Raw genomic sequence first — 25,263 nt, 5'->3', positions numbered from 1 at the left:
GTGTGTAGTTAAGTTTAGGGAAAACAAGTCTAGTAGTTTATTAGACTCATTTTGTCTTTGACTAGCACATGGCTAGATCTAAGTTAATTAGGTTTGATAATTTATCAAATTTATATTGTATTGGTTTGTATATAACTGAAATTAAATATATTGAGTTTGATAATTTATTAGATTTATGATAATTTAAGCTTAGCACATAGCTGAATTTAAATATATTAAGTATAAAACTTGTCAGATTTATATTATTTTAGATATAACACATGAATAATAGGCTTAAATATATTACGTTTAAAAGCTTTTCGTAATTATATTTGCATGAATTATCACCCTAACATTGAAAAAAAAAAAAAAACTGCTACTCAATCTCTATGAACTTTTTTTTTTGTTGAAAAATTGCGCCTGCAGAACCTAGAAACTATACCTGCCTAATGTTTGCGGTGACCAACTGACCAAACAGCCCCCTCTCTCAACTATATGCTGTGTATACTGCAGGAGAAAGTTTGAAGACAAGTTGCTTGACCCCTTAAATAGAACCAATGGGGTTAAATTTCAGAATTGAGTCAATTTTGCTTGTAGTGGTGCTGCCACTCAACCTGGATATAAGCCTTTTAGTTTAGTCGTTCAAATTCTTCAGTTCCCTCGATTCCGACCTCGCTCCTCAGTGCTAGCTAGTTTCAAAAGGTAACGGGGCCTCTGGGTTGCCTTCCAAAAACACTTGCTACCTTCGACCAAAAAGCTAGTGATTTTGATCAGCATGGCTGCCTCAAACCTCTCAATGATGCAGCAACACGATTTAATGACCAGCTGTGCATTCTATGTGAAGAACTTAAATCTGAATTGAAGAATAGCACCATTGTGTACGTGGACATGTATTCCATCAAGTATGACCTCATCGCGAATGCTACTACATATGGTATGGCCTCATTCCGAAATTCTAGATAGATCCACACAATTTATCAAGCAAATTCAAGTTCTTAATTTGTGCTGGTTTCATTGTTGAAGAGAATTGATCTTTCGTTTAGTACATGTGTGTGGAGCGCATGTGCTTGTGACCTCAAGCTGACAGTCTGATCAACAGGTTTTGAGAATCCATCGAAGGCATGTTGCAGCTATGGCGGTCCACCATACAACTACGTAAAATCCTAATATGACATATGCAGCCGAGCTGGGTACGCTACACAGAAGCTGCCACTGGAATCATTGCCTCCAAAACACTATCTACTGATTACTCTACACCTCAGATTAATTCAATAATTTCTGTAATAACTAGCGAGTTTGCAGCTTGGTTGAAATTGCTAATTTCAATATCATTGGAAATTTAATACTCGCAGGAACTTTACAAGCAAACCTAGTTGAAATTTTATCCATTATATATTGCTAGTTGACGTGTGATTCAGTGAATGAGATAAACAGTTTTCACTTTCCTGCGGCACATGGTTCATAGCATCTACAAGAAAAATTCTTCGGTCATCTTACAAATGGAGCGAATATATTAAGAGTATGTGGTTTACGCAACAGAAAGAAAGAAAGTGGTTTTCACTCGCAACTGGATTATGCCAAGTAGACAGAAAATCAACGCCAGCAAATTAATTTGATTGAATATTTTTGCGGAAGTCTTTCCATGTTAGATTAGAAACAGTTCTTCCCGAAGAAATACTACTGTGAACGAGAATTCTCTTCCTCTTTAAAACCCAAAAGCTTGTATCCAATCTCTTGTGAGTGTAGAAATTGCTGCGCTATAGGGAATGGGTTATGTGGGATTCTCTATTTACTCCGTAATGGCTGTACGAATATGCATCTTCATTAATTCAAATCTCAAATTCTAGAGGGATGAGATCCCTTCTTATTAATTTTGGTGATTCGAATTCTGCAGTACTGGAGGAGTGCTAGCAGGCACCGGCCTTAATTCCCCATGGCATTTCATTTTCCATAGAAGCACTGGACGGCTAGGTGTCGGGCGGCTTGATTGACTTTTTATGTGAGTACAATATCCCTGTCACCAATCTTTTTATGGGTTGAATATATATCCTGACCAAGAAATGTCGATCTTCTCTGCACTTTCACTTGCCTATGGGGATTGTTGTTACTCAGGAAAAAGAAATCCCAAATAAATAGACACTCGATTAGGCATCTGTTTTCTCTGCAATAATTCATTGGAGTCTAATAGCGGCAAGCTTATCTGAAATATTATTTTATGACTAATCGCGCTGATTTAATCTCATGTTTGGTATTGTGTTTGAAATGGAGGTTGGGTAAAATTTGAATTTTTTGTGTAAAATTAATTAATTAATTATTTTTTGGATAGTTTTGATATTGATATTAAAAATAATTTTTAAAAAATAAAAAAATTATTTTAATTTATTTTCAAATTAAAAAAACTTTGAAAAGTAATCTGCATTACACCCTCTTGGTTGTAGCAATCAATCAAACGATTGTCATGCCTTCCTAATTTTGACATGGATCACGATATGGTCCTGCCTTAGTTTTGTTTTTTCTTAACTTCTTCGATCAGAAAAAATATATTTTGAAGTTGGGGAGGAGATTTGGTTGACACTTCATAGGTCTTATTCGCATAATTAATCATGTAAACCAGGAGAACTTTTGTATATTACATATAGTTTCCATTTTCCCTCTTCTTTGCTATCTTAATTTATCTTTTCCTTGGATTAAGAGACTCGCAGGATTAGTTTGATCGTGTAATCAGGTAGGAGAACACTTGAACTCGAGTTATTTGGATCCGTTAAGTGGAGTAGATGACCGTTCACTTGTGACACGTTTCAAGAATCACTCCCTTGAACTCCAATGAATGGGTAAGCACGGTGTAGACTAGTGAAGATGATGTAAATCTCAGTGAAAACACAAAACAGGTTCAGGAAATTACATTGATGGCGAGGGGTTTCTAATGCGCTGTACTTGATTGATATTGACCAGAACGATCTGTTAGTCGCCCTGTATGCATCAAACCTAACGTATGCAGCTGTTCTTGAAAAGATCCCTTCTCTTCTTGCAGAAATTAAAATAGCTATTCAAGTTCTTTGGCGGACAAGATATATATACCTTTCTCTAATCTAATTTGCTGGGAATGCAGAGCATGTATTTATATGGTGGCAGAAAGTTCTGGATGCCCAACACTGGTTCATAGGGGTGTGCACCCAGACAACTAGCATTACATCATGAAAACAGTGACCTCGATCAAATTGGATGCCTTTGCGTGCGTAATGATGTTGTGAAAGCTTTTAATAAAGGACCTCGCGAAATCTGCAACGAAATGAGAACGATCTTTGAAGATGCAACGATTGTCTGTGTAGACATATACAAGATCAGACACAATCTCTTCGTCAAGCATAAAAATACGGTAATTCTGATGTCAGTTTGAGTTGAAATTAGAGGCTGCTTTTAATTATTGGTCTGTTCTGTGGATTTGAGTTGGGTGTGCTTTTACACTTTAAATAATTTCCACGAATAAATGCGTAGGTCTTGATGATCCATCCATTCATGGATTTGTGGCTATAAAGGGCCAACAAATTATTACAATGTTAAAGCAACGTGCGGCCAGCCTGGTTGCAACCTTTGCAAGAGTTCTAGAGCGTGAGATGAAGTTCATTGCACTGAAGAAGCCAACCGCGTGACTGCATCGAGTATTTATTAGCTCAGTATTTTACCACTAGAATCGAGCCTGACCATTTATAGTAGATTTGACGAATCATGTGATAAGTTTTACGATCTTGCTAAACTATGAAAAAACCTGTGATTCGATGAACTATAAACGTTAAAAAATCTCAATTATTTTAAAAAAACAACAGAATAACTTCGAAAGCAACAAGTAAAATAAAGAAATTCCCAAAAAATAACCTCTGCATATAATTTGGACACAAATTACTAATTTTCAATAGATATTAGGCACTAAATTACTAACTGGGCACAAGGGAATTAGGCACTCCGGAGTCCAGACACTTCGTCAACTCTGAACACCCCAACCATGCAGCTCCCTCCAGGTGCAATATCATACACAGAAAAAAAAAAAAACACATAATTTTGCTTTGCAAGGATCCAATATCCTGCCATGATACTTAATCATGGGCCTGACATTATGCATCTGAGGTACATGTTGCTCTTTAATTCCAACAGCCTAATGAGAATTAGCTTGTTCTTTTTCCCCTGGTAGAGCTCTCTCTTCCACATTATTAAATCCAAAGAGAAGCAAGATAATATGCTATTGCAAGCAAAACATAATTGTAAGGACAACCCAGAAAAAATTGCCATTCATGTAGTTGGTGTGCATTCTGTGGAAGTGACCCATGGAAAGCTATATGGGCCTGCCACTTAGTCAATGGCTAAGATTGAAAATGAAAGCTCTGCCTTTATGGACAGATGGTTGTGTCTTCGCCTCACAAATCCCAATTATGACCAAGAATAAAGTCTGTGCCAGACAAAATCATTTGAATGCAACTCCAGTCCATTTATTTTATCCCAAAAAAATGAAAAATGTGTGCAAAACTTGCTTTCAAGTGGACGGGGGGTTCGGTATCTTTTGTTTCTTTTTATTTAAAAATATATTAAAATAATTTTATTAGATTTTATTTTTATTTTTAAGACTAACACATTAAATTATCAAGAAAAACACTAAAATAATTATTAATTTAATATTTTTTCAAACTACTAAAAATAGTTTTAAAACACATACAAACACAATTTTAAATTCCTTTCTCGTCTTATTTCTATATTTTCTGGCGAGACATGGGCAGTAGTGGACTTGGAACCGTATTTTCATTATCATATACAGGACATGAATCAACCTGTCCGTGATTCATGAAGTGCTTGAAAGGGTTGAATCTACCCAAACTCCAAAAAAAAAGGAAAAAAAAAATACTAAAAGAATGAAAATAAAGTGTTAATAGTATAAAGGTAAGAATCTGTGACATATAGTTAACTTGAAAAGGAAGGAAAGAGAAAATAATTCAGCACTGCTTGCAATTTTAATCGTGAATATCTAAAGTGTTTTTTTTAATATATTAAAATATTTTTTTATTTTTAAAAATTATTTTTAATATTATTATATCAAAATAATAATAATTTTTTTAAAAAAAATGTAATTTGAATCATATTTCTAAATACCGCCATAAATCTCACCTTGATATTAAAAAATTTAATAGAAAATAAAATTATATCATTGGCCAACAAGTATACTGCATCATGTAATAATGATATGACATTTGAGGTCATGGTTTAGTGGTGCTGATAAGAAATCCTACTTTAGCATCCGGGTTTAATTTTTTTTGTGCATGTTTGTTACCCATGATGCTTTATTTGTTTATTAGATTTATAGGATGTTCATTAAATTTAAAGATTAATCATAATATATGTAAGTTAATATAAATATCTCAGATTATTAAAATAATAATAATAATACATACACACACCTCTCTTTTAATTTCGCATTGCTAATTATATACCTTGTGAGGCAAAGAGATTCATTAATTTATTTACGTTATTACTATGATTAATTATATTTTAGCTCTGGTAGAGTCAGCAATGTTCCGCTTGAACACCAATAGTTTATACGGGTATTTGGGATAGTAATCATAGCTGTTGATTTAAAAACATAAAAAAATTAATTTTTTTTTCATAATTTAATAAGAAAAACCACCTGGCCAAACATACCCTATGCAAGTTTAAAAAGCAAAAGAGAACTTAACTGTAAGCAAGAAAAAGTAGCCATTTTCTTAAGGACTGTTGAAATAATCTTGATGGTCACAGATCACTTCATTAATGCAGACTCTGGACACTTTATAGTAGAACTCATGCTTGAATATAGAATAATATAATTTTGCATTAGGTAGCGAAAGTTTCTCCTAGTTTTTTATTCTTTTTAATGTGAGGACAATATAAAAGAGTTGGTAGATACCTATAAATCTTACAATTAATGATGCTAGTTTACCGACCCTTTTAATTAAATAATATATTTAAGAGTGTAGTTGTTTTTTAAAATAATTTTTATTTAGAAAGGTATTAAAATAGTATATATTTTTATTTTTAAAAATTATTCTTGATATTAATATATTAAAATAATATTAAAATATTTTTTATTTTTTTTAAATTTAACTAAAACATGATTTGAAATGCAATTCCAAAAAGCCTTAAAGTTAATGATTGAATATACCGTAATGCGATCCCTTACATTGCAGTTTCCTTTAGGTTCCCACCTTAATTAAATCATGTGTTTGCTTTATATATATATATATATAACCATGATTGATGATTGTGGCTTAATGATCATGACAATAAGAAATTAAAAAAGGAGGAGCAAAAGATGACACAGCAACCTCCAAAAAAATCATTGATCTTAATTTTTTTCATTTTTCGTTTAAGAAAAAGGGGAAAACAACGATCATCTGTGTTATAATGAGTCAGAGAAGAGACTTTCAATCCTTTCACTAAACGCCACCAGTTTATACATACATACATACATACATACATACATACATACATACATACATCCATCCATCTATATATATATATATATATATTGGTTCTTTAGTGACATGACATTTATGACATTAATCCATACATGTCAATTACACGCCTGGTAATCTGTTATGTCTAGGATGATATATATAAAATACTCCATGTAAAAATATTTTTCAAGCTAAAATAATATTAAAAAGTATTTTATGAAAAATATAAGATCCAAAGTACATTATTAGGCTTTGCAATGAAACTTGTACATTTGGTTTTCTTTGTACTCTCACATCATGAGAAAAGAAAGTGAAAAGCATTTTCTGGTTTGTATGAGCATGAGCGGTTTAGAAACGAGGATGCGCAATAGAAGTCATTTTCTGATATGATTTTGAAAGTGGTTAGCATAATTATTAAATCTAAACGCACTTGGCTTGGTTTTCGGCAGCCAATGCCAAGAACAAATTCTGCATTATTAAGGTAAAATTAAGGTCTCTCATTTCAGTTCTGTCCCTTACGACACTTATGTTCTGTGTCTTTAGCGAATCAAAACTCTTTAAGATATAAAGCCTTTATATATATATATATATATGAGAATAATATAAATTATAATTTAATTTTTATTTAATAATTTTAATTTTTAGATTAAAACAGTTCATTATAGAGTATTAGAGTTTTGATTACGTATTTAATTATTTTTGTTTATTTTTATAATAAAAATAAAGTATAATATGATATAATATGAACTTCCAAGTTTAAAGGGATATAACTCTCTCTTTTTCAAGAAAAAGGAATAGAAAGGCATGAAAGGTTGATTGTGGCCAGGAAAGAGAACTTCAAGAATACTACCGGTTAGGAAGATAGCTAGAACGAGCTGTTCCAGTTTCTAAGCACATGGGCAGCAATTGAATATGATAACTTCTTTCGTCATTCCTACTAGTGTTGAATCTGCCCTCAAAAGCATATGGAAATGAATCAAATTTATTTATTTGGATAGCTAGAGAAAGGTCAACTGGTTTAATTATCAGTTACGAAAGGCATTTACGGACAAGTTGCAGCATCATTAATTTTATCTTAACATCCAATAGAGGGTGGAGGGAGTGGCTTCGATATATTCGCAAGCTCATTAGTTTGTGATTTCGAGTAATCCCAGGACAGCAATTGCAGGATTCAGTCATCCTTGAACACCAAAAATCTCCACCATATTCCTTAAAAAAAAAAAAAACTGGACGAGAGAACATTTCATTATCTTACAGTGGACTATAAATGTACAGAATGAACCAGAAAAAAGTTAAGTTGACCCCCTCTTGATCTTCTTCTTCTTTTCAAGTTTATAAAAAGGGTGCCAGCACTGTAATGTGAGACACAAGTTCCTCTCCTCTCTCAGAGATGCAAAGAAGACGGATTAATATTGCTTTCTGATATATTGCCGCATCAGATCAGACCCACCATCTAATGTGGGGCAAGATGCTTATATGGCTCCATCAGAGGGTCATGATGTCTACTGAATAATGAATTCACTCCACGAATCAGGCATCGTGATTCAGAACCGAAATAAATTCCTTGATAGTCAACTGTAGATGAAAAGCTTCAAAATATACCACCTGTATTAAAAACTTCTTGCCTCTTGGCCAAATAAAATCCGTCAAATGGTAACTGAACCTTCCTGGTGGATCCATACAGCTGACGTGGCCCAATTAAAAGGGAGAGTGAATGGAAGTGGAAATGATCAAGGGTATAGAGGATTGACACCCCCCAAGCTAGAGACTCTTCATTTCACTCGCATTTCATCTTGACCAAGCATTGCTGCCTCCACCAAATCTACCTCCACACCCTTCCAGGTAACTTTTATTGCTATATATATTTGGAGCTTCCTCTCCTTCAATTGCCAACACATTGGAACTCAAGAAGAGTCTCCAGAGGTTTGTATTGTTCTTGTTTGTGGAGACCAACCCGCCAACTTCTGTCCTGAACAGCGAACTTCTCCCCGCTGGCACTCTTTTGTCTTAAACTCTTTGCTACCCATCGTATCATTATTTTACTTTGTTGTGCTTGTTAAGCCAGGTAGCATAGAGCAAGCTCACCTGTGCATTCATCTTTCCTTTTCTTTTCTTTTTCCTCTAGTCCTTCTAAAAGTTGACCAGATTGATTATTTTCAAGTTATGTAGCCTTTTCCACTAATCAGTTCCTCAATGAATCCATTCCTCCCTGTAAAATCCCAAAATTGTCGCTAGAGGGTATTCTGGCTTTAGCTTCTGAGTGTTTGAGTCATCTTTTCCTAGCTTTCAAAAAAGGAAGAGATTCAAGTGCAGCGCTACTTTTCACCAGTTAGCTTCTTGTTGGATAACATCATGGAGGAGACATTTGTGCCGTTCCGTGGAATCAAGAATGACCTTCGGGGAAGATTAAGGTGTTACAGGCAAGACTGGACAGGTGGATTCAAATCAGGATTCAGGTATCTGATCATCTCTTTAGTGATCATACAAAATCTTGCTGTGCATGGTTTGCAGTAATTGGCATTTTGTTGACAGATACATATATTCTTTTCATTTTAGGCCTTCTCTTTGTTGGTCAATTTCAACATGATTGTTGGTGACAAAAAATTTTGATGTTCTTTTCAGGATTTTGGCTCCCACCACATATATATTCTTTGCTTCCGCTATTCCGGTCATTTCATTTGGTGAACAATTGGAGAGAAATACTGGTATTGACATGAACTCAGTGAAGACCTATTTTATCTCCTGTTGAATATTCTTTTTCTTAAAAAACTGATGTTGCTTCACTCAAATCATGCTTATTCTTTTTCTCATACTCTACCGTTTTATCAAAACATCTTAATCTCAAGGTGGAAAAAGGAAAAAGAAGAGACATGACTATTATGTAAAATTTTAGCACGTCATGAAATCTATCTTGCACTTGCAGATGGGGTTCTAACAGCAGTTCAGACCCTAGCATCCACCGCAGTTTGTGGAATCATACACTCAATTGTTGGGGGTCAACCTTTGCTGATATTGGGAGTCGCAGAGCCAACAGTCATCATGTATACATTTATGTTTAACTTTGCTAAAGAGAGAGCTGATTTGGGAAGGGATTTGTTTCTTGCATGGACTGGATGGTGAGCTGCTTAACCGCTTTTTAGTGGTCTTAGATAATCTCCTTCCTCTGCATGGACTGGATGGTGAGCTGCTTAACCCCTTTTTAGTGGTCGTAGATGATCTCCTTCCTCTGTTTGACAAAATTTACCTGGTTATATGATCTTTCAGGGTATGTGTTTGGACTGCACTCTTGTTGTTCTTACTGGCTGTCTTAGGAGCATGCTCCATTATCAATAGGTTCACCCGTATAGCAGGAGAGTTGTTTGGTCTACTTATTGCAATGCTCTTCATGCAACAGGCCATCAAAGTAAGAGTGGTCCAAGGCTTTTTCTGCATTATGATGGCTTGTTGTGATTGATTTCTACTTGTTACTATTTTTGTTTAACTAGTTAAACTAATCAGTTGACCTGATTGTGAAGGGACTTGTGGACGAGTTTCGCATTCCACAACGAGAAGATCCAAAATCAATGGAGTTTATACCTTCATGGAGGTTTGCTAATGGAATGTTTGCTTTGGTTCTATCATTTGGCCTCCTGCTCACTGGATTAAGAAGCCGCAAGGCAAGATCATGGCGCTATGGGAGTGGTATGTAGATCAAAATTCAGGTTTCTAATAGAAAAATACCTAGGGCTTCTACTCTATCTACTAATTATGATCAGTCGGCAATCTTGATCACTTTAAATATTACTCAATTCTTTTGTTTTGAAAACTTAAAATTATTTTCCTGACAGGTTGGCTTAGAAGTTTAATAGCAGACTACGGTGTCCCCCTCATGGTTCTAGTGTGGACAGCTGTCTCGTATATTCCAACAGGAAATGTTCCTAAAGGGATCCCCCGGCGTCTTTTCAGCCCAAATCCCTGGACTCCCGGTGCCTACGAGAATTGGACTGTCATTAAGGCAAGTTCTGTCGCGTCTTATAGTAATCTGGAAATCAATGAATTTTATCTCCACATATTTTACTAAAATGATTATTTTGAACCCCATATGACAGGAGATGTTAAACGTTCCCATTTTCTACATAATTGGAGCTTTCATTCCTGCTACGATGATCGCGGTGCTTTACTATTTTGACCATAGTGTAGCATCTCAACTTGCTCAGCAGAAGGAGTTCAATTTGAGAAAGCCATCTTCTTACCATTATGACTTGCTTCTTTTGGGGTTTCTGGTATGCAGATATTTGTGTTTCCTTCTCCTCGGATTGTCCCTTCTAACTTTATTTTTTTCGATCATTCATAATATTTACATTTATGATGTCAGACCTTAATGTGTGGTCTTCTTGGAATCCCTCCATCAAATGGAGTCATCCCCCAATCTCCAATGCATACAAAGAGTCTGGCTACTCTTAAGTACCAGGTAATATATCCTGAAATCTCTCTAAAACTAAAGGTTCTTTCAATAAAGCGATTAGTATTGAAGATTTTTTCTTTCAATAAAGCGATTAGTATTGAAGAAATTTTTTTTTTGTTATTCAAATAATCGTTTGCAGTCTTGTTGTCTCAGTGATAACTTTGTGCACTAAATCTGCTTATGGAAAATATTACGTAGTTGCTTCGAAATAGACTTGTGCAAACAGCACGTAGAAGTCTGAGAAAGAATGCCAGCTTGGGACAGTTGTATGGAAATATGCAAGAAGCCTATCAACAAATGCAGACTCCTTTGATCTACCAACAGCCCGCTCAAGTATGTTCGCAACTTATGCTGCTGTTGGCCATTTTGCTTTCTCTTGAAAGTAAACATGGTCACATTTTTGGAATTCCTAAATGAAGTCACATTATCTGCTTTTGCGAAAAGTAATTGAGAATAGTTAAACATCTTGTACAGGGTCTAAAGGAATTCAAAGAATCAACCATCCAAGCTTCTACATGTACAGGCCATATCGATGCCCCGGTTGATGAGACAGTATTTGACATCGAGAAGGAAATTGATGATCTATTGCCTGTTGAGGTTAAAGAACAACGTCTAAGTAACATACTTCAAGCCACAATGGTAGGAGGTTGCGTTGCAGCCATGCCCTTCCTCAAAATGATCCCAACCTCAGTCCTTTGGGGCTATTTTGCGTTTATGGCCATTGAAAGTTTGCCGGGTAACCAATTTTGGGAAAGAATATTACTGCTCTTCACTGCACCAAGCAGAAGATACAAGTAAAAACTTCAAATCCTGTATCTTTTACACTTACACTTTATCTTGCATGCTTGCTTGTTATTCATCGCCTAAATTAACTTTCTCGCAGAGTTCTTGAAGATTACCATGCCACATTTGTAGAAACAGTTCCTTTCAAGACAATTGCCATGTTCACAATTTTCCAGACAATTTATTTGCTGATATGTTTCGGTCTCACTTGGATTCCAATTGCGGGTGTTATGTTTCCTTTGATGATCATGCTTTTGGTTCCAGTAAGACAATACTGTCTTCCCAAGTTTTTCAAAGGAGCACACCTTCAAGACTTGGATGCAGCCGAGTATGAAGAAGCACCAGCGTTGCCATTCAATCTCGCAACAGTAAGATTCCTTGTCCGACATAACGCACAGGAAAACCCATCATACATTGTTCTAAAAAAACCCATCTTGCAATCACTTTCGCTTCACATGTATAATTTCTTCATTATGTCTATAGGAGGCAGAGATGGGGGCAGAAGCCGCTTATGGAGGAGATGGAGAGATTTTGGACGAGGTTATTACCAGAAGCCGTGGAGAGTTCAGGCACATAAGTAGTCCTAAAATCACAAGCTCCACTGCAACACCAGCAAATAATCCTAAAAGCCATCAAAGCCCACGTCTCTCTTACACATATAGTCCTCGTGTCAGTGAACTAAGAGGGGAGAAAAGTCCTAAACCTGGTGTAAGAGGGCCTAACAGTCCAATTACTGGAGATCAAAAGTTATCTAAACTGGGGAAGAGTCCTTCAAGTTCAGAACAAAATTAGTGCCAAATTGTTTTTGGCTTATCTACCAGTAATTAAGAAAGGAGCTTTAGATTGGCTTGTGCTTGCCCCATTTCCATTTTTAAGTGTGTTGTTTTTGTTGGAATTAGTGTAAAATATTCCTTCTATCTGATCTTCTCCTTCTGAGAAAAAAATTGTATAATAGAATAGTTGCTTTGGTTGTAACAAGTGTACTGAAGTATATTGGTTCCGTCTATAGTAATTCAATGCATTGCTTTATGATGAAATTTTGTTGTTCTTAATTAGAATTGCAAATAGCCAGTTTATAATTCAATAAAGCCTTACTTATTTTGCTTCGGCTGCAAGGATCCCATCTTGATATTACTTCCTACCATACTACTGATGCCTCAAACTCTACGGTAAATATTTTCCGGGGGTTCTTTTTCGGTATAACGGAGAGCATACTGTTTGAACCTAAAATTACTATCACGATATCTGGCTGTCTTACCGCCTGACCTAATTTCAGATGATGTTATTTTGGTTGATACATCGGCAGTTATTTGAAGCCTCTGTTGCTCAGTTTCGGATATCCATATCTGGTGCCACTGCATGTCTGATAAACATATCCATATCTGAATCCACAGCCATCTGCAAATATCAAATGTCACACATGGATACTCTAGGCAAAGTGAAGAGCAGATCGAAGCAACATAAGTTGAAACTTATCTGATGTGTTCCATGCCATCAAATTTCAGCCCTCTTTCTGCCTTCATGCATCCCTAGCCAATTATTACAAGCAAGGACTGCCAGCAAATGAAGCCGTTACAAATTTGCCAATGAGATTCAGCTAATCATAAAACCATTTTTGTGAAGCAAGCTACCGATGCCATTGTTCTGTTGCTATCGTATATATCACTTTAATAATTGGAACTGAAAAACAAAATTAGGTTCTGGTGTATTTCATTGTTGAAAGACTTTGATTCTCTTTAAAGAAATTATGAAATGCACTAGTGTTTGTTCAAACCAGATCATGATTTTGAAGGGACCTGTAGCTGGACACATAAAACTGCTTGTGGCCCAAGACTCTGGCTCTTAATGTCTTTTTCTTTTTGGGATTGCTGGTGTGTGTGTGGTCTGTTCTGTAATTATAATTACCTTGTAATAATCCAACCCAAGCGTCAACGCTTCAATATAAACGAAGCATGTAGAAGACTGGTTTGGACCACAAACTTGATATGAGTAAAAGTACTGTTAGTGTCACAAATAAAGGGACTTCTAAAACAGAATTTTTCCCATCGAGCATGCCAGGGAATAGAAGAACTAGAAGAGATAGCTGGTTAGCTAAAACTTGTAAGGTCCTACACCCTCAAATTGAAAAAAACACACACACACGAGTGAACATTGCTGAACAGGGTTTGAGTGCTTTTCATAGCATAGGTTTTGGTGGGCTGTAGTTTTTCACGTCAACCATTAATTATGAAAAATGGGCGAGCGATCGAGCTCAAGTCCCTTTCTAATGATTTCAGTATCTCTGTCAGTGCACAATTCAGAGAAACATTCCAAAAAGAATAGCTTGGTTATATAAGTATATCCTCAACTTTTAATTCCTTGCTCAAGTCCCTTTCTAATGATTTCAGTATCTCTGCCAGTGCACAATTCAGAGAAACATTCCTAAAAGAATAGCTTAATTATACAAAGTATATCCTCAACTTTTAATTCCTTGCGCAAAAATAAAGTTGCTTGAAATCAGATGTTCCGAGTTTCCACTGGAGAAAGGAGTTGACCATCTGAGTTTTGTCGAGATGGAAGAAAACCGAATTATGAAAAGTCGCAACCATTTGAGACATCTGAATCGTCTTGAGTAAATATTGCCATATGCACCACAATAAACCTGAGGAAATCATGCATACTAGCTGTCAAAAATATGTGGTCTAAATTTATGTCTTTCTCCAGATGTCTCCCTTTTCTCTAAAAACTCGAAATAAACCACACATTCATCCTTTATTTTTAATTTTTTTTTTCTGATTATAACAAAAACTTGATCTCCTATTTTTCAAAGCGTGTCACAATCGCTCAATTAATTAACTATATAACAATAATTAATTGTGACAACAAATCAAATTTTAAAAAAATTGACATAATATAGATTAAATTGGAAATTATACTGACATAAATATCTAGAATACTAGTGATCATGAGTGACAGATAATAATACGAGTTAAAAATATAAGACAAATATAATATAAATTTGTGCAAAACACGTTAGCTTGGTTTGTTTGGGTCAAACTAAGAACAATCAAGCCTATTTTTTAGCTTCAAATAGTATTGGGTTGATTTGATCATAATCGAACCAAGCCCAAATCATCTCATTATTCACTGCAGCATTGAGTCTAAGTTTACTTGAGAAAGTCCAAGTTTTCCCTCGATTTCTAATCATTGGTGCTAATAGAGAAATGTGATACTTTATAGTTAAGGTATCCTATTTTTGTTGGGATCATTGCTTTTATGCCACAAGTTATTAGAGAAGGAGTTTCATTAGTAGAAATCTTCTAGAAAATTAATTTTTTTAACCTAATAAAGTTATCTGCAAGATGAATATGTGATATGGTTTTATACCCTTGTTAGGAGAAGGAACTAAAATCCTTTAAATAATATGTTTAAAGGTAAATCATTCTCATTTAATAACTAAAGATATGAGTGGGTAATGGTTAATAATGAAAAATTGACAACCTCTCTACACAATATATACAAGTGCCCCTAGAGATATGAGTGGGTAGTGGTTAGTGATGAGAGATTGACAACCTCTCTACACAATATATACAAGTGCCCCTTAATTTGGAATATAGTAGGTGGAGATAACACAACTTATCCTTAAAGTCCTAGTAAGATGAATATATTTAAAAAACTTCTTTGTAATTACCAGTATCATATCTTCTAGTTAGTCGAAGGGTTATCTTTGAAATAAAGTTTATATGCTATGAATATTAACCATCTCTTATTTTTTTGAACTATTCTAGTCTTGTTCTCGTTTATTTTATGCAATGTTTTAGGTGGTGTAGGAAACTCATGAAGAGCTCGAAAATATTTTTTTTCTTTAAGCAGTTTTATATCATCATCAGATAAGGAGCAAGAGAAAAAGGAGGAGAGTCAAGTAAATGTTAAAGATTATGAGGAGGAGGTTGAAAAGGATGTTAAGCCTTCTATAATGAATTAGGGGAAGAATACTATAATATATTTGACAACGAGTAGATACGCTCTTCATAAAAATAGTAGAAAGAACATTACACCTTCTCTGAGGTCTCTTCCTAGCCCCTTACTATCAGCACAAACAAGTCTTGTTCCAATTTCTAGTAATGTTGATTTGCCTAATACAGGACAAGTAGGGGTGATCATTTTCAGTTCGGTTCGGTTTTTATCAAAAAAAAGTAACCAAACCGAAAAAAATTTTTTTAAAAAAAAACCTGAAACCGAACCGAAACCGGGTCAAACTGACTGGTTTCGGTTCGGCTTGGTTTTTTAGGGGCAAAACCGGTTCATATCGGTTTGGCTCGGTTTTTCCGGTTTGGCTCGGTTTTGGCTTGGTTTTGGCTCGGTTTTTTTTCGGTTCGGTTTGGTTTTTCAGTTTTTTGGTTATAAAACCGAACCGAACCGGCTGGTTTTTTCAAAATTTTAATCGGTTTAATCGGTTTTTTTTTCGGTTCGGTTTTTTTTCTGGTTTTCTTGGTTTAATCGGTTTTTCGGTTTTTTTGCTCACCTCTAAGGACAAGGCAATACTAGCATTGCTATTAGTTCTAGTTTTATGGTGTTTGCTGGTGGTAGCTCTAGATTTATATTTTAATCTCCAACTATAATGAATAAGGGGAAGAATATTATAATGAATTTATAGCGAGTGAATATGCTCTTTGTAATAAGAGTAGAAAGAACATTGATTCAAGTGCACCTTATTTGATTCCTTTTCCTTACCCTCTACCATTAGCTCTTATACCATCAATATAAGCAAGTCTTGTTCTCATTTTTAGTGATGCTGATTTTCTTGATACATGATAAGACAATACCAGCACTAATGTTAATTCTAGTTTTATGGCATTTGTTGGTGGTAGCTCTGGATTTATATCTTTTTTCCCCAACTAAGGTAAGGAATCATCCTCTTCCTTCATTAAATTTTGATAACACAAAGAGGGCAATTATGAGTGTTTACTATGGAGAAGACTCGTCAACTTTAGATTGACAAGATAAAGCAATACAAGTTTTTACTAAAATATCTCAATAGACATAGGGTTGTTGAAGATGAATTTAGCTGGACCTAGGCTTTCTCAACGTCTAATCTTAGATGAGTTTGCAAACTTCCAATAAATTTAGGTAGACCTAGGCTTTCTTAACGGATAATCCTAGGTAGTGTTACCTGCAAAAAATACTCTGATGGTTAAGTCACTATAATGTTTTAAAAGTGTTATTTTATTGTATAGAGAAAAGATGATTGCCGGTAATAAATAAGAGAGAAAGATCATTCTAGATCCTTTTCCTTCTTGCTTTGCTTTTCTTTATATAACCTAAGGAGTAGCTTTTAAAAAATATAGAAGTAGCTTCTTAGATGTAGCATCTTATAATAACTTTATTAGTTGTTGCCACATTGTATAGGTTAAAAGTAAAGCATAGATGTCAGTGTAGTGTATAATGTCAACATGAACAATAATGAACTACCAAGAAAGATAACAAAAAGAAAGGAGGATTGTTTAAAAGAATCAACTCAAACCAGGAATAAAGAACTAATCATGTTTTTTAGCTCAATATAGGTTCGGTTTAACCTAGTAAAAGCAAATCCAAGAGGAGATATTGGGTTTTGGAATGATCCTCCTTTCTTACTAACTACATACAATCATCTTTTCCCCCTACAAAAAAATAACACCCTTAAAATACCTTAATGACTTAGCCACTATAATTTTATTTTTTTTAGATAGCACTGATAAGGATTATATGCTAATAAAGCCAATTTCAAACTACATTTATTTAAAATTTGTAACACCACTTAAGATTATTTGCTAAATATAATGCTATTCCACTTTTAGCATTTACTTCTACAGTTAGCATAGATCCTGTGTAAATGATTAGTAAAATCACCGACACCCTTTGAACAAAGTCGTACTAGTTACCTATTGACATGTCAAAAATTAAAATGATGTGTCACTTGGTAATTGGAATAGTGTGAATAGTATACTTGGGCCTTGATTGATTTGTCACAAAAAAAAAAAAAAAAAAAGGTTGTAGAGACGATGAGATCTATAGCTCTTCATAAAAAGGTCTGGCCTTTCTGTAATTCCTCTTGGGAGTGTTTTTTATTTTAAAATATTTTTCTTATTAGCATTTTGAAACAATATAAAAATATAAATAATTAATTTTAAACAAAAAAATCAAATTTAACAAATAAAGTTTCAAACACATTAGCAAACAAAGGCTTTAATGCCTCTTATTGTCAAACCCCCCAACTAAATAGTATAATATCACGTTTCATAAAGAAAAAAATTGTGAGATTAAATTATACTTGGCCCCATGAATGATTTGAGCTAAGATTCATCTTGTCTTCGCTTTTCACTACCTTCATTTTATTTTCGCTTTATCTTTGATGTTTGATGTTATCAAACTGTATATTTCTTAGGCCAACTAACCTAAACCCCAAAACAATGGGCCTATAAAATAAAGCATAAAACAAAATGAATAAATCCTTTTTCTTTATCATTCATTTAAAGAGAAAACTGAATAAACTGTTGAAAACAAAATAAAAATTTGTTTTTCCTTTTTTCTAAAAAAACTCCATATATTATAGAATTATATATGTAAAACTATCATATGGTTCTTGCGTATATTATTATCATGATCATCATTGTCATCATAGATAGAAATTATCTTTTTATACACATACATATACTAAGATATACAAGGCATTCAATATTGTTGTTAAGGTAGAAAATGCTCATCAATAAAACTTCAGGTAAGTGTAAAGTTAACATATTATCTGGGAAACCTTTAAATTTTAGTAATAGGCAATTTCAAGTTCTAACAAAGGGCAAGAAATATTAAAAACCAAACCCTAATTAATTCATGTTCTAAAGAACAAAAGAGATTAAATTGAACAATAAAAATACCAAAGTCCAAACTTCGGTAAGAAGATCTAAAATAATGGAGGATCACTTGTAACTGGTAATAACCATAGATACCCACCATTCAAAATATAAAGGAAAAAATGAAAGAAATAAACGGTTGATGGTGCATGCAATTAGCTAAATAGAAATAAAGAACAAAATCAAATTGAAATTGAAATTATTAGTAAGCCCAAATGGAAAAATAAGCCAAGATTCGACTATTGCAAAGGTGGCTTCGCTCAGCAATTATGAAAAACTCATATTCATAACATAGTTTATTCTCCTAATTTGATATCTTTAATTATTTCTTAATTGGTTAAAAAAATTAATTTTAGAGGAAAATCAATTAGTTGCCTAATTAACTAGATGGAATGCAAGGAAGACATTTGAAGGAACAAATTTTACCTTTCATGTAATTTTAGAAAATAAATTAAATTTGAGGGAAGTTAAAAGGAAAATAAATTAAATATTTTTTTCCAGATTGTATGAAGAAATGGAAGGAGAATGTATACGGTATGAGTAAGAATATGATTAGGCTCTTGTAAAAATAAAAAATTGGATTGATTAAATTAAAAAAAGAGAAATTTATATAAATATGTGTTGATTATAAAGAAAGTGGAAAATGAATGGAAGAAAAAAATTGAAATGAGCATTTTACATAATTAGAATAAGGAATTCTTGAAAGGAATAAAATGAGAATCCAAAATTTTATACAAAGAAGGTAATTCATTGGTATGATGAATGAATGATAATTGATATAATGATTTAATTGGTAAATGAGAGGTTGTGGAACGTAATTAATAGCAGGGGACTAGTTTGCATGCACAAACACTAGGTAGATGTTTTACACCTTGAAATAACCTAATAGTTTATTTCAAAAAATGCTTAGAAGTTTATATAAATGTATTTCTACTGTAAAATTATGCAATAAAAAGATAAATTGATGTCTTGTTAAATGAGAGAGTTAAAAGAATATTTCATGATCAATAGAATAATAATTTGTTAAATAGGCTAGTCGAAAGATTATTTTCTGGTTAATGAAAATAATGCCATGATGAATTGGCTAGTTAAGAAAATTATTTCTTAATTAATAAAAATAATGTCTTGGTTAGGGGAAGATTAGAGAAAATTAACTCAATGGGATAAACATTTTGTTTAATAGGAAATTGTAGAATTTAGATGACTTAAATTGAAGTTAAATAATTGAGTTTGTCTAGAGGTATTTTTTGCATTTTCTTAAGTTTTTTCTTAAAAAAACTTGTATTAAGGATTGACAAAGACGTTATTCCATTAAAGATAAGTTATTCCATTAAATGATGTGAGGAGTATATGAATGGGTATAAATAAATAATTATTAATCTATTTGTTTATTAAAAAATGTAAATCTTGATCATATATATATATAAATATATTTCTAGGTACCTCGTACCTATAAGCAGGGAAATAGTTACATGGATAAATGTCTTTTGTTAAGTAAATGATGTATTTAGTAGAACCAATATTTTGTTGCAATATATTTTTTTATTTAAGAATTGTAATGTTTAACTTATTTATTGTAAATGATGTAGTTTAAGGAAATTGTCCCTTTTAAGTTAGTTTATAATTTTGTTATATACATTTTTAAACATTTTTTTAAAAAAAATATGATGTATGCTATGAATTTTCCTTAGTGTGGAATATCATAATGTAACTGAACAAGAAAAACAAAAACAAAATGGAAAGTTGATATTATGGTTGAGTTATAAAAGTCTAGTTTAACAGGATGAGTATTGCGTTTGTTGTTTGCAGGTTGAAAAATTATTGAGTCGATAACTTGATATTTAAAATATAAAAAAACTACTAAAATTTTGGTTATATATATAAAGAAATTTAGTGTGTGTGTGTGTGTGTGATCTCTCATATGCCACTGATGACTCATCAGTCTAAATTGGGGGTGTTTATTGGACTTCAAGTTGTATTGATTTGAAAAAAACCAAGAGGTTGTAACATGAGGGCTCGAATTAACAGAGACAGGGAACCGTACCCCATCTGCAGCGCCAGTGCTTACAACAGTCCCTACATTACATGATGATCTATAGTTCATGGCTCATATAGTGAAGGTAGTGATCGAGATAATGCTTGGTGCCTTTGCCTTGTTGGTCCCCGTTAGCTTAGACAATGTAGACGAGACCAATGGTTATAACGCCAATAAATAGTGTGGTGCATTAGTGCGGATTGTCAAAAGTACGAGAGAACTAGGTTCTAATCTTTTTTTTTAGCAAATTAGATGCCAAGATAGCAGGCATGTGGCTTCACACGATTGAGGATACCCTGGATCAGATACAAGTAACAAAGTGCTTGCGAGTGAATTGTGTCACCCATTTACTTTCTAAAACAACCTTGGTGGGATATGATGAGGTTGAATAAACATGTAGGGTTCTAGACATTGGCTGAGTTTGTGGTAAGGGTTGAGATACAGATTGCTTGCTTTTAAATTTAAGACACCTAGAGACCTTATTGAAAGAGGGTCAACAGGGCCAACATGGTTTCGGTAGGCAAAAGGATACAGAGTATACCTCTAGTAGACTCTATTATATACCTAATGAGAGAAAAAGGCACTCAAAAGACTATTTTGCAATGCCAGGATGATGTTATATTTGCCAAGGGGAGCACAGATAGTGAGACTACCTATATTTAGGCCATCAATGTTGTTATTATTATGGGGTTAGGGATATTTTTTAAGAAATTATCCGTACAAGTCCGAGATCATTCAGAATCAGCAACAAGTTCAAAGTCAATAGTAGTCTGCCACTGTAGACAAACCAACCAGATATACATTATCAGGGACCTGCAACAATAGAGGCCATACTCATGCTCATGGTGACATGATACAGGGGGCTTGAACTTAAGGATGAGTGTATTACAAGACATAAGAAGAGACCAAAGCCGCCCCTGATATAGTGATAGGTACATTACAATTAAATTTCCTATCTGTTTATGTATGGTTTGATTTGAGGGCCACATATTTGTTTGTTGCAAGCAGACTTGTGGGGGAAATTACAGAGAAATCCTTATAGAATAGATAATAAGTTTGCTATAAGCACTCTATTAGATGACACTGTGAATATTTAAAAATGAACACAATTAAAAATTAATTTAGAAAAATAACATAGTTTGCAAGTATTAATTGTAACTCTAAATCGCATGTGTCCCGAGCCTTTTTAAATAAAAAAATGTAGAGGAGGCAATTTTTTAAAAATCTATATTAAATTTTGAGTTTTAAAAATAAAAAAATATTATTTATTAGCACAACTACAATGAAGATAATATTTATTTATTTTAAAAGGTTAATATTTTAAAAAGAAATAAATATTAGTCTCAAGTTGCTATAAAAATAATATTTATTTAAATTTAAAAATATTTTGAATTTTGAATTTAAAAAAAGAAACCAATCAAGATTGAGACTAATATTTATTTTTAAAATAATCAAGATTGATTTATTTACAAATCAGCCTGGGTTTGCATTTATCATGGGATTGATGTGTAATGTTTAGTAAATTAATATGTTGTGTCATTTGTACATCCATTTTCAAGCTAGTTGATGGAAAGGATACCCCCTTCCCTCACTCTTTAGTATATTTCTAAAACAAATCGTACCAAAAAAAAAAAAAACTTATACGAGACATTGAAAACGAAGAAAGAAAAAGTTTGAAACTATGCGTTGATTAATTGAGTTGATTCAACAACACACGGCATTAAGGAGGGAGTCAGATCGAAACCACATCTTCCATTGGTTTCTTGTCTTGTAATTTATCCTTGTTCGGACTAACTAAAATAAAGTTTGCAAGTTAAGTGATATTTTTTTAAAATAGTTTTTTATTTTAAAATATATTAAAATAAAAATTATTGTTGAGATCAACGCATTAAAATAATATAAAAATATTAAAAAAATAATTTGAAATAAAATAAAAAATAAAAAATTTCAATTTCTTTCAAAAATATTTTTAAAATACAAAAATAAATATGCTTTTCAATTGATTGTCCCATGTGAAATCTTCCCATTCAAATCTTCCCATTCAAAAGATGAAACCCCGCTTAACAATTGTTTTGTAATTTAAAGGCTTTTAAAAAATATTTTACAATTTTTTTAAAAAATTGTTTATAGTTATTTTTTTATGTTTTTTTGTTTACTTTGATGTATTGATATTAAAAATATTTTTTAAAAAAATATATTTTTAATATATTTATAAATAAAAAAAATATTTTAAAAAATAATCACTATCATATTCTATTATCTTAATCATTTAAAGGATTTTTGAAATTGCATTTCAAAAAATATTTAATTGGTTTTAAAAAAATTGCTTAAAATTATTTATTTTTTATATATTTTTTATAATTTTGATATACTCATATTAAAAATAATTTTTTAAAATAAAAAATATTTTTTTAATATATTTTTAAATAAAAAATTTTAAAAAATAATTGATACCTCTCTCATAAATACTATCTAAAGCTTCTAACTTTTCTCCCCCCACTCCTCCACTGCATCTTTCCCTCTATTACGTGCTTCTAGAAAACTTCAGATCAACGTGAAAAACCACTCCATAAAAGGGGGACAGGGCGGGTCGAATCAAAGACTCTTAAGGACATAGAAGTAATTAAGGTGGCGAATAGGTACTGATGATGCAGAGTTTACGTCAGAGAAGCAATCCAGGCACGTGAAGGAGAGATCGCCAAACTAGACCGGCTGCCGGGTTAATTTTGCTGAGGTAAGATGCCTGACATCATGCATTAAGGTGTGGCTTGCATTTCTTGCTTGCTTTACGGTGTCCGCTGGCGACTCGTATCTTTGATTTTGAACACTCGAAACTCGAAACGCATTCAACATCTTTTAAAAGTTTGGTTATGATTTTTTTAAAAATATATTAAAGTTATTTTTTATTTTAAAAATTATTTTTAATATTAGTATATTAAAATAATTTAAAAAACTTAAAAAATTAATAATTAAAAAAAAAAAGAGATAAAATGATACTGTTAATGTATAATCGATCCATCATTAGTTTTTTATTTCTTAAACTTAAAATAACATTCAAATATAAATAAATATTATATTTATCATAATTTTTTTAATGAAAATAATGATTATTTATTTTTATAATATTATCTTTAAAATATAAATAAATATTATTTTTATTTGATTATATTTATTCATTTTTAAAATTTAAAATTTAATGTAAGTTTTTAAAAAATTATCCATATTATATATTTTAAGAAAAAATTGCATACGATACATGCAACTTTGGATGCCATACTTAATTTTAGAATAGTAAATGATACACGCTTGTTACTCTTTAAAATAAAATAAAAAATTATAATATTTTAATTAGTGATATCCTATTAGTTACTTTATAAACTCATCTTATAATAAAAAGATAAAAAAAAATTCATAATCAACTAAAAATAATAAAAATATCTTCACCTAGAATTTTTTTATTCTAGTTGTATAATTTTTTTTAAAAAAAAATGAATCCATCGAGTAACTACTAAGATGTAATTAATTACTCATCGAATACCATAAAGTTTCTCCTACAAAATGTGCTCTTTCTTAAAATTAATTGTTGAATTTTCTTATAAAAAAAATATTATTATGATATTAAAAAATACAGTCACATTTTAAGCTTTAAATTCGAATTTATCCCTTAAAAATTATTTTAAAAAACAAGGGTGTGACAATTAAGGTTTATTATTATTATTATTATTATTATTTTCTTTTAAGGAAAGAATAAGACATAAGAAATCATGATTAGCCCTGACAAATTCAAATTTAATAGGTTTAAAAATTTCTCTAAATAGCCTTATTCAACATATCTAGACATGTCGGCTTCATGGTCTCCCCCTAAAAAGATAGCTCAACTCTATGGTCTAACTCTCGAGTTAGAAGAAGAGCCAGAGTCTATAATCTCTCTTTATGAAAACCATCCTTTTAATTTGTTATTCCTTCACATTTGATTTATATTACTTTGATTATTATTATTTTTTAAATGATTTATTTTAAATTGATTGTTTTATTTCAAATCTAATAAAAAAATCTTTTTATTTCAAATTTAATCCTTATTTTTTAAAATGATATTTGTTTTATTTGAGATGACTTTTAAAAGTTTTTTTTTGCCATTTTATTCTTCTTGATTAGTTTTTTCCGCCAATTTGATCCTTATTAGTTTAATTGTTATTTTTTTTAATTTCCTTGGAGATTTTTTTAATTTATATTTTTTCTTGATTTCGTGCTTCAACATTAAATTTGTTGGAAATTGAGCTCCTTAATTGATTTAAAGTTTAATATTTCAAGAGTTGGGAGTTTGGAAAATTAACCCAAGTTTAGAAAATTTGTTCAAGTTTGCTTGTCTTTTTTTAAATCTCATGTTTTATTTTTTAATTTTATCTCTCAATATTTATTTAATTGGAGATTCAACTCCGTTATATTTTATTTTCTTTCTATAGGATTCTTCACTAATTTTGATAATTATTTGTGTTATATTGAGTCTCTTTATTTGTTGTTCTCTATTAAATTTAATTTTTTTATAGAATTTTTTTATTAAATTAAATTAATTGATTTGATATAAACATAAGATGCTCTTCTCATGATATAGTTTTTTTAGTTTGCTTTTTTGGGTAGTTGCGTTAACATATAATGTTTTTTGGTGTTATCATGGAATTT

At 32.2% G+C, this 25,263-nt stretch overlaps 1 protein-coding gene across 1 annotated transcript; it reads left to right on the top strand.

The window, feature by feature from the left end:
- Positions 1 to 8,280: 8,280 nt before the first annotated feature.
- On the top strand, positions 8,281 to 12,734 carry LOC105136861 (boron transporter 1). Its single transcript, XM_011042361.1, has 12 exons — positions 8,281 to 8,911; positions 9,078 to 9,160; positions 9,379 to 9,571; positions 9,720 to 9,858; positions 9,971 to 10,136; positions 10,283 to 10,449; positions 10,544 to 10,717; positions 10,810 to 10,905; positions 11,098 to 11,232; positions 11,374 to 11,693; positions 11,783 to 12,050; positions 12,166 to 12,734. Exons 1-12 carry the CDS (start codon positions 8,808 to 8,810, stop codon positions 12,472 to 12,474), a joined length of 2,154 nt encoding a protein of 717 aa, XP_011040663.1. The 5' UTR covers positions 8,281 to 8,807; the 3' UTR covers positions 12,475 to 12,734.
- Positions 12,735 to 25,263: the final 12,529 nt, after the last annotated feature.

Source organism: Populus euphratica, unplaced genomic scaffold (genome assembly GCF_000495115.2).
Source record: "Populus euphratica unplaced genomic scaffold, PopEup_1.0 scaffold2.1, whole genome shotgun sequence".
NCBI lineage: Eukaryota > Viridiplantae > Streptophyta > Magnoliopsida > Malpighiales > Salicaceae > Populus > Populus euphratica.
The sequence above is the reverse complement of the archived record's forward strand: the minus strand, read 5'-3'. Positions and strand labels throughout refer to the sequence as shown.

Excerpts from the sequence above, each read along its gene's own strand:
- LOC105136861 (XM_011042361.1), top strand. The coding sequence starts at position 8,808 with ATGGAGGAGACATTTGTGCCGTTCCGTGGAATCAAGAATGACCTTCGG. Across the intron at positions 9,859-9,970 it reads TCATGCAACAGGCCATCAAA|GGACTTGTGGACGAGTTTCG; the intron begins GTAAGAGTGGTC and ends CTGATTGTGAAG. Across the intron at positions 10,137-10,282 it reads ATCATGGCGCTATGGGAGTG|GTTGGCTTAGAAGTTTAATA; the intron begins GTATGTAGATCA and ends TTTTCCTGACAG.